The sequence below is a fragment of the Dendronephthya gigantea genome, unplaced genomic scaffold, assembly GCF_004324835.1.
Source record: "Dendronephthya gigantea isolate DGI-Jeju-01 unplaced genomic scaffold, DenGig_1.0 000000F, whole genome shotgun sequence".
Taxonomy (NCBI): domain Eukaryota; kingdom Metazoa; phylum Cnidaria; class Anthozoa; order Malacalcyonacea; family Nephtheidae; genus Dendronephthya; species Dendronephthya gigantea.
In genome coordinates, this window is record NW_021163010.1 from 950198 (window position 1) to 961211 (window position 11014).

The 11014-nt window shown below is 35.0% G+C and overlaps 1 protein-coding gene across 4 annotated transcripts in view; it reads left to right on the plus strand.

Moving 5' to 3' along the window:
• LOC114521374 (corticotropin-releasing factor receptor 1-like) overlaps positions 1-10324 on the plus strand; it is a 31858-nt gene extending 21534 nt beyond the window's left edge. For all 4 annotated transcript variants that reach the window (XM_028543696.1, XM_028542178.1, XM_028542945.1 and 1 more), the window contains exons 5-16: positions 66-171; positions 442-558; positions 684-811; positions 1105-1205; positions 1495-1597; positions 1838-1988; positions 2238-2310; positions 2567-2636; positions 2933-3018; positions 3296-3422; positions 3697-3804; positions 9949-10324. In XM_028543696.1, coding sequence (XP_028399497.1) covers positions 66-171; positions 442-558; positions 684-811; positions 1105-1205; positions 1495-1597; positions 1838-1988; positions 2238-2310; positions 2567-2636; positions 2933-3018; positions 3296-3422; positions 3697-3804; positions 9949-10215 — 1437 coding nt within the window. In that variant the 3' untranslated portion in view covers positions 10216-10324. The remainder of the gene's footprint in view (positions 1-65; positions 172-441; positions 559-683; positions 812-1104; positions 1206-1494; positions 1598-1837; positions 1989-2237; positions 2311-2566; positions 2637-2932; positions 3019-3295; positions 3423-3696; positions 3805-9948) is intronic.
• The last annotated feature ends 690 nt before the right edge of the window (positions 10325-11014 follow it).

The window sequence follows — 11014 nt, forward strand, 5'->3', positions numbered from 1 at the left end:
ATATGCAAATTTCGTTGTTTTCTTAGTTTTACTAATATTTGACACCGGTTTTCTCAATTACACAGGGTTTGCCAAAAACATGGTCTAAGCGTTTGGATTGGGATCGTGTCACAGAAAAGCTAAAAAGGAAATGTTTTAGCAAATCGAACGTAATGAAAGATACGCGCAATTGTAAGTAATAGAAGTAATTCACGTTGATCACTTCGACCAACCATCACGCGCATGCGCCTGATAGTTACAATTTAACGCGCAAACGGGCGCAGTTCAGGTACTGCAGGGATCCAATCGACACCTTGAGATTCCTGAGCAATGCTCTCTCGCCAACGGCGAGAGAATGTACTACCATAATAAAGCCGTCCGATACAACAAACAATAAATCACGAGCCTATCTACGTATCGTATTTTTCTAACAAGTCGAAAATCGTATCATCGTTTTTTTAGGTGAAGGAAGACTTTCATGTCCACGTACGTTTCGGGAATCGACAGATTGTTGGGCTAAAACATGTGCAGGAGAAAGTGCCAACTCTTCTTGTCCCGTACTTTTTTTCTATACCAACGGTAAATAACTCTACCAGAGAGAAACAATTTATTCATTATCAAACCATCACCTTGTTCAATTTGATCTTTAACTCACAATTTTTTTGCTAACGAGTGATGAATGTGTGTCTTACTTTTCATTTTAGTTTCCTTTGAAACCTTTTGTGATAAAAATGGAAAATGGAATTTCACTCATTTGAACTTCCTGAAAAGATGTACAAAACGCCCACCAGATAATTTGAGAGAGATTTTCGACAAATTGCTAGAGAATAAGGTATGTATACTATTCTAATCTATATTGACAATTTTCATCCGTGCTCAGCCTTTGTATTGGTGTCAATTTTAACCGTCCTGGTACATGTTAAACGGGCTTTATAGTCCTTCAGAGGTCTTGTATCTAAACCATGCACCACCATATATAGAGTCAATTCCGCGATTTCAGTAGATTGCCGTTAAATTTGGTATTTGTTTTATCAATTGTTAAAATTTCGCAAAGTTTAATAAGCTCAGGTCAATCAAACCAGCACACTATTATGGGAAACAATGTTTTCACCTTCTTTTTTTCAGGATTTAACGACGAGGCATAAGCAAATGAAGGTTTATCTTACATTTAGTTGGATATCTTTTTCATTCATGATACCTTCTCTCACCATGTTGTTTTACTTCATGTATGTTTGTTTGAATTTATATTTTAATTTTAAAAATTCTATTTGAAGCCTTTGGGCTCCGAGAAACAACGCATGCGCATGCAGAAAACTGTTGAAGCATATCGTTGCATGCATTGAATGAAGTATTTACATTGAAATGTTTATTATCGTACCGGGAGAAATTCTTATATTGTAGACATTAACCATCATGCAAAAAGTTTTCTTTCAAAATCTTCCGCTTAACATTAACTTACACCGCGACTGGGTCTAAATGGCTTGAATAATCTTAATCTTAATCTTTTTTATATAGTGATAGAAAGAATGTCCGCTTTAACTTACACAAGAATCTCATTTCTACTTTTTTGCTTCGGGTGGTGACATTTTTCATAAACTATTACGGAGGTCTTGATACGGTACGAGTTTCTTCTCTGTCAATATCCCTATGATTTTGGGCGTAATTTTTTCTATAGCTCCTTGCATGGTACGGAAATAAAACTTCGCCAAGGAAAGAGTAAAGAAAATAAGAGTGAATAATTTGTATTAATGTAACGCTGCTGACGCTGTTCTCTATCTATGTAATGTTGTTAGCAATTTAGTTAATTTGGTTAATTTAGTTAATTTTCTAAAACGTTTCAAATGGTTTTATCCTTTAGACGGCTTGTAATGTGTTCTGGGTATTTAACCGCTTCTTCGCGGTTTCAGAAGTAACGTGGATGTTGAATGAAGCTCTCTTCTTGTTGAAACTTTTATTTCGAACATTTGATGCGAAGTCGTATTTTTGGGTTTTCTTTGCATTTGGCTGGGGTGAGTTTATCCTTCCGCCAATCAATAAAATTGCACCGAAATGGTCGTAATTTTCATTAAACGTTTTAAAATGTAGTAAATGAGATAACTTAATTGGTTTCGAAAATTATACTAATGAGCGGGCAATACTTCGAGTTTTCTAACAAAATCGCCCTGTGCTGTCTGTCATCTACATCTCAGTTATCTTTAATTAAAGGAATGTAAGGTGTGTTCAATGAAAAAAAATTTTCTTTCTACCAAATATTTTAGGACTTCCTGCCGTTTTAGTGTTTGGTATTTACGTTCCTCTTATGTTGAGAGTCGTGGATACAGAAATAGATAAGTATGAAATTTGGGGACTTTTAAATATTCTGGCACTTTCTGCTTTGGTTTTTGGAATACACTGATTGGAACAATTGCATGACGATTCAAGATTTCATTTGTTTTGGGGGAATGTTGCTCCGCCGAAAAAAATTAAACGTAAAAATGAAAAATAATGAAACGTAAAACGTAGCAGAGGGAGCTTGGGAGCAACATATTGTTCACTGGTGGTCAAACATGGAATTGAAGTAACGTAATACTTTACTCAACTTCTTTAGGTGCTGGGAAACTGAGAAAGATTCATATTATATGTTCATCCTGTATGGTCCCATGACGTTAATGCTTCTGGTAAAAATTTTACTCTGTATATAGCGATGTTGTTATTTACTCTGTTCCTACTTAAAACGACCTTAATCCAAACGGAATCTTTAGAGCAATTAAAACGCAACCTTCTTGAAAATATGCGTTAAAGAAAAGAAAATCTAATTCGATAAAAGGTGGTGCCGAGTGAAACACTTCTCATGACTTTTGATAATTTTTGTTTATCTTAGCTATGCGAATTACCCAGGAGAATTAATCCCTTTTCGTTCTCCTCAAAATGACCAAAACCATTGCGTTGCCATAACTAAAATGATCCATTTCAGATCAACTTCGTGACGCTGATATATGTCATTTATGTACTTCTTGATAAACTGCGGATATCAGCGACATCCGAACTACTACGACTCAAGTAAGTTATAATTTTGTTCAAAGAGGTCGGGACTGTCTCAAATGTTTGAGGAAGGGTCAAATGTCTGAGTGTTTTAAGCCAACATGTTTAAACATTATCCACTAGTGTCCATAGCTTGTATCGTCAATACGCACAGGTGTAAGTACGGCTTGTAAAACGGTCATTGAGCCAGGCTAACGAGATAATTCAGTCAAAATATGTATAGGAAACTGTCATATTGATATTTTGCTTCCCTGTCAGTTTTCTTCATACATTTTTTCTTTTTCTTTGATTGAAGGAAAGGCATAAGGGCTGCTTTAGTTTTGATGCCTCTGCTTGGTGTTATTTATTTAATGATACTGTATGTTCCTGGTAATCCTCCAGTATGGTACAGTTATCTCATAAGGATACTTTACCCCATGCAGGTGAGGTGAAATTTAAGCATTATCCAAATCAGATGAAGGAAAAATCATGTAGCTAATGTAACTATGGTGAAAAAAAAACACTGGTATTTTAATTCCAGTCAATGTTATAAAAAAATTCGACCACAGCTACTGTATATAAGGGTGCTGTAAATATATTAGGTAATTGGTACATATATGGACTGTAGGAGACGCGTAATGTACCTGTCATAAAGTTCTCAATATACATAGAATATCTCTCATATTCATAGATTTTTGTTGATTATTTTTCATTTAGGGAACTCTTGCTTGCCTTGTTTATGTCGTGTTTAATGGGGAAGTAAGACAAGCTATAAAAACGAGATGGAATCGGTGGTTTCATACAAAGTCGGAGTTTCTGGAAAGAGTAAGGCCATATCGTGGTATTACTAGTGTATTTTTCTCCACAACAGATAGCAATACAACAACATGTGAACAAATTACAGATTTTGAACTCTTACCAAACGCTTCACCTCAAGAATATTGCACTGTACAAAACACTGTCTAAATATAAACACATAGTTTTAAAACACGATCAGCTTTCAACACACCGTTCAAAACGCTATCTGAAGTCAATTATTCAGTTTCAGCGCTCTAATATTGTACAGAGCGAGCCTGTGTTCCTTGTCAATGAACTGTAATCAGATCGGTGTTTACGTGATATTTGTGACCAATCGATTATAATAGTTAGCGCGATCAATGCGCGTCAGATCAGTGAACGAAATATATGTATGCATATTATAGGCATGCGCTTTAAAGTATTCTGAGGACTAATTAATAATTTCGTAGTAATGAAAGTACTTGAATTTCGCAAAAAACGTGTTTATAACAGGGAGTTTTTTGGGGGACTGAGTCGAGAAAATTTCCCTTTAAATCTAAAACATATATAATTCAAATATTTATGAGTATGTTAGTTTGTAAAGGCTCCATGTATATAACGTGCGAAGATGTAAACGCTGTAGCTATGTTATACAATATGTTATATTTATATTCTCATTGGATAACTGATATTTCTGATGCAATGCTTGCATAAGAGTTTTAACATTCGACATCATCTGTGTGGATATTCTCTTGGGAACTGCATTATGATAAAATTAATCCACACAACATTCTAAATGATTTTTTTTACCTCGAACTCGGGTTTCGTGTTATTTTGGCTGATTCTTTAAAGGTGCGTTGTGGGATTAAGTTAGACTAACTGAAGAACAAACTAAACGTTTGAGGAAAGACCTGACTGAACGTCGTTGTTCCCCATTATTTGTTATTCCGGCCTGATCGCATAACTTTTCTGTATTATAATTTAAATACGACTATATATAACCAGCTCTTTCAGGTACATGTATATTGTAATATTCTTGCTCTTTATATAATTACACATAACTAATCTCATGTTTGTCTTTCATCTCTTTGCAAACTAGTACCTGGGAAATTTTGTTTAAGTCCAAGATACGCATGCGTGGTAGGAAACGTTCCGTGCATGGACATCATGTGACTCCTGCCATATCATTTGAGTTTCACTATAAATACACTTACTTAGCTTTACCTTTGTCTTCCACGTTTCGTGTCCATTTTCAAACTAAATGTCTCATCGTGAAACGGTCGTCCCTCACATAGCACCATAAACAGGGGCCGTAACTAGAACGATAATTGGGGGCGGGGGAATATTCATATATCCATGCAGTTCTGCCCGACGGATTTCTTTTGTAAGCCACTGACCATAAATAACTAATTGCAAGAGGCCGTATTGAATCATAGTCATGAAATGTATCTCCGTAGAGGAAGATGCAAAGCACGGTATTTAAAAATAAAAACTGATCCTTAGCGGGCTTTTATTTATAAAATTCACTTTGTTTAAAATATTCACTCATTTGAAAGTGTTTCTTTGATGCTAATAAGTTCTTAATCACCGTGATCAACTGTTTTTTATGCTAATTTCAAAATGAACGCTAATTATGTTCGTAAAGAAAGAAGAGAATTAATATGAATGTATCTGAATTGATTTTATAAAGCACGAGAATTACATTTAAAGTTTTAAAATTACATGTAAAGCTTTCGGCCGTTGCAAGACACGACCGTTTATTTTTTCTGTTTAAATTAAACGCCTGTCTTGTCACGTTTTGCTACCAACAATGAAGGAAATGTTGCAAGACATACAGCATAGCAAATACAGATAAATTTTACATTACAAACTGACTTTTTTTACAACTAGTAAATCGACAGTCTTGTTCATGCAGTCTTTTCTACCGTGAATGATCTTCTCCACGAATCAGTTCTTCTAGAGCGCTAGGATCATTATACCGCCGGTTAACTTCATTTCATTCCACTCCGTAACGGATAGGAGAAATTGAGAAAATTTTCGAAAGAGAAAATCCTCGGCCTTTAGATCTAAAAGACATATGGAAAATACCAGTCATCTTCATTTAAGTGTCAACAATACAAATGAGCACTGCATGAAAAGCATTCAGATATTTTGTTGGGAATGATTAGGATGTTATACAAGAGATGATAAATCGTAGAGCTATGCAATGGCGTTCCAATTCTTTATTATATGTTTCCCAGCGACCCGGGCTCGCGTGTGGATTATTCAACTCAGTAACACAACTAATACACTACTAATTTACACTACTATAATTAAGAAACAGCGCATGTAAAGGACCTTAGTTATAAATGGCGGCAAACATCCGCAATGATGAACAAAGCAACCGACAGCTTTCTTTAATTGCTGTTTTTTAGCCGTGCGGTTCTTTTTGGCAAACACAGCTGGCATGATAATATAGTCCGCAATATAGGCCATGCATTAACTAATGTTATTAAATAAAAAAATGCAATGAACAACGATGTGGTTTTCTTATATAGGTTTATAAACGTTTGAGATCATTGTAGAAACTTATCTGTCTTCGTCCATTGTATTTTATACCGCTTATGACGACTACCGGCCAAGTATATATATTCCATGGCGTCATTGCTAGGTATTCTTCTAAGAGTTTGCATGATCAGTGCATAGCACGGGAATGATTATGGTCTATGGAACGAGCAATAGCTAAAAAGCATGTGGATTTGAAGAGAGACGATGAAGCAGCGTGAAATACGAAATTAATGTATATCGTCTCCTTAATAATAATTTTCTCTCAGCATGAACAACGAATATGTAATTACTGCATGTTACATTATCATATTATCATCATTACCTCGATAACTATAGTAAACGATGTATACAAGTATACAACATATTGAATTGAAGTCAGAAAATTCGTTTCAAAAAAACAAATGCGCGAGTTTTGGATGGGTGTCAAAGAGAAGTTATGGTTATCAAATGTTATTCATTTAATTATTCTTTGTGAACAAGAAATTAGTATAGCTACAATGATACTTCGTTTTATATATATATAGTGGAGTAAATGAATTAGACTTATTTTCTTTAGTGCAAACTTAGCATTTCGCATTTTGACTATCTAGTTAATGCCATAATATGCGAATATGTAATATCCTCTTACCTGCATTTATTCATATATAAATATACATACAATATACGTATATATATACGCTCATTCAGCCACGCCTCGTTCGAGAGTAGATGTGTGCGAACTATGAAAAACAATGAACAGAATGTTACTGACATTTTGAATTTTAGTAGGAGGTCTATCTATTTCTAGGAGATGCCTATTCGTTAGTAGTGTTGGTATATGCGCTGTGAATATCGAAAAATTTCAGCCTCCAGCATGCAAGTAGCAATGATGAGTACTAACACAGCATGCATGATGTCCAATATAATGATGAAACATTAATTATGGCTGCATTTTGCCTGGCATTTTTTGCATATATAGCCTATATATATGGGATTTAATTCTTTCTGGCTTGAAGAATATATCATGCAAAGTCATCAAGATGAAACCAAATTCGATACAGAGTTCATATTAGTATACGAAAGCTTTTATTGAGCTATTTCGTGTTTATAGCGATATTAGTTGAAATGCATGATTAATGATTTATTTAGAACGAAAACATGGTGCGCGAAGTCTCCTAATATCAAAACAACACGTCAGATACTTTACCACAGAAGGAAAATTCATTAATATTTTATAAAAAAGTGAAATATCGACTATTTCCACTGTCAATTAAGCTGTATATAGACTTTGCATGATTTAGGCAGAAAATCACATCGGCTGCAGGAAAGAACATTGTATGAACTCCTAATGTTGTCATGTTGGAAGCTGTTCAAAGCTCAAATGTTGTATATATTTATTTACATCACACGCGCAGAAAGAGAATAATGATGATGCTTTTTCCAGCTGAGCCTGAGGTCTTAGTTTTGTTCTTCTTGCTTAGAATAAAATTTAGCTCTAGTCTACAACTTAACTTATTTATCCAACGTATAGCTTGCATGCGTGCATATTAAATTATAGCCCTAGCTATCTTTCCCCTCATACTATATATAAATACCATGCATGGATTCTATATAACTCTGACGACTGATACAACTGACTAAATATAAGTTATGGATGTTATATATAAATTTTTGAAATATTCGTTCATCGTTGGGCGTGCAAAATGAAAACGAAAGCTAATTGCATGGCAAATTAACTATATAAGGCAAAACACAACCTTTTTTTTGAATTGCTCACAACAGAGATACGACAAGGGTTATATGCCTGAAACAGAACGTTTAGTTTCCGTTAAAGCTCGAACCTCACCGCGATCAAAGATGAAATGTATTCTAACCATTAACTCTTTACATTTATACTAATATGTTTATACTGACAAGTAATTTCTTCTTTCCTCCAATTAATCTATTTGGATATTGTATAATCGTTAATGGACTATTTGTATGTATAGATAGCTAATGCATTTGTAATTAATCGTTCCCATGGAAGATGTTGACGACGACACAACAATAAGCCTCTAGTCATGCAATGATTATTTTATTTTTCAGTACGCCAAAAGTTTCTCACTGCACCGCTGACGCATGGCTGTTATTTTGAATTAGGTTATTTCATATACACTGCTGCTGCTATATATAACATATACTATGTGCAAATAAATACACTATACCTGCATGCGTACTCCCATGCAGTGCATGTGCTATTTTCTTTAAAGAAATCCTCACAATTCATCAGCTATATAAAGCAGTCAACAAATTCAAATTCGAACTCAAAGAGAATCGAAATAAAAAAAAACATTCTCGTGTTAAAAATTACTATAGCTAAATGTCAATTTATGATTATTTATACGTGTAGAGGTCGTATAGGTACCTTTGTTGCATGTAACGCGTAAATGCGACTGTATATAAGGAGCATTCCATGATTAACATATAATTCGTAGTACTCTTTGAGCAGCTCCCTGTATAGATGTTCTTCTGAAACATATGTTCTTTGCGTGGCATACGGCTTACTCTGCTATCAAGCCACCAGCTCATTAATATAAAAAACTGATAATGAAAATTGAGATAAACAACTTTCATTATTAATACAGCAAAAACTTTTAGGACAAAATGTTCCATGCATATATTACAGCCATAGATTTTAACAATGCTTTATGTATATATGGAAAAGTTGTGGATGCAACATATACAAATATAATTCAACTGTACAACGAGGTATATGGTGAAAGAAGAGTGAAATGCTGCATCATTAAATCATTCATACTTCCATCAATACGCGAGTATTCCTCATGTGTATGCATGCATGTTGTGATTAATTTAAACATGAATTGCGGGAGAGATTGCTGCTTTAAATTAATCGTTCTCGTTAGAATTTTTGTTATCCCATTACTTCATGTGCAGGGTTGCACAAGAAATTTATAGTAAAAATATTTCGCCGATAAGGTAACATATGTTTTCATGCGAGCTGCTCACAAAACATATTATAACAGCATTGATTATTCTTCCCATAACAGTGAAAAACAAGCGTGATACCATCGATGAAATTCTTTAATTCTCATATTGCGCTAAAAATAAATTTTGTTTTTGTGTTCGCTAATTACTTTACGAGGAAAAACACCTGCAAATTGTTGTGCAAAAAAAAGCGATAGGAAACCTTGAATGGGTGCATTGTGTCTCAGTTCAACGCCAATTAAGTTTTTCTTCTACGACCCTATGGCAGAATGACTTGCGTAACTTGCAGTCCATCTGGCAAATCTACCATTAAGCTCGTAAGATACTAAATATAATGTGTCATACGTCTAAACCTGCATGTCGTGGAAATTGATTTGATTTATCACCCTATACGAAAACGTACTTTTAAGGCTTCTCACACAAAAAAATCAGATCAACTGAACTATTTAGTAGGCATTTAGCCTCATCTTGACTACAGTCGATATTCTGGCGACTGCATAGAAGATTGTCCAGTACCACTGAGCTGTATATGCTTCTCCCGTCGGTCGTCTGTGGAAAACAACACGATGCTCTGCTTCGTTACTGTGGCTTGGTTAAGTCATTTATATATATAACGAAATAATTAGTAGTATGATTTTATGACAAAGTTTATTTGCATCATTATAATTTATATATTTTTAGAGACTTGAAGTTGCAAACTTTCTGAATGGTACCCAGTTCGTCAATGATCAACAACGAGTCAATGGAAATGATATTACCAAAAAGACAGTTGTGATTAACACGGATTCTCGTGGCTTCGTTTCAAGTCATCTTACAAAGGATTGTACATCATATCAAACTAAAGCTTGCGATGAATTGAAGATGAATATTTCACCGACATCGCCTGTATTGTCTGATGGTGGAGATCAAGAAAGACCGCTTTTTCCAGTGGAAAACTGTAAAAGATAATATGTTACAGTTAGAAAATGCTGTGGTTGCGATCTTACGTTCAGATGGATAATTGCATGCAGTGGAAGCAAAGAATGCTTTTTTGAAGAATATCAAAAATACCTTGTTTGTAATAATGCCGGGTGCGGTACAGTCCTCAAGAACTGCTGCAGAGTACATCCATTATCATCACACACGCAATCTCCCTTCAGTTCCACTCCTGTCTCTTCAAAGTTTATCATTTCGTTGCTATATTTAGAGCTATGTAGCTACAAAGCGCCTACTATATACTGTATATCAGATAAGTTTCGTGTTCCCTCCGTAACTGGGTGGAAATTGTTTTATTTTTTACTCTATTTATTTAAGATTTTCATAAAAATATAAAAAGCTATTTCAGCTCCAAATTTTAAAAGCCGTAGCGTGCCCGTCAGCCAGCCAACCCAGGGTTTCCCGTCAGTCTCGGTCGCCTTCATTTCCCAGGTTTTCCTTCTCAGTCGCCTTTCCCTCGTTCCCAGTTTTTTTCCCGATTACTGAGGGATCGCCCTATAGCCACCAAGCCAAGACTAACTACGATGCCTCAAAAGATACAGTAGCTACTCGCTATCAATAAACTCACTAGTTTCTAGAATCCAATCTCAATTTGTTTCACATACGCCCTGGACCGTTTTTTTTTCTGAACAGTTTTACTTTGCATTACCTTGCATGTTCTCAGTTCGCACTGAAGAAGCCCTAAACAGATGGATAATCAAAAATACCAAGCAGCACGAATTTTTGAATATTTCTAGCACTTCAGGGTTCTTTCTTTAATATTTCAACGCCA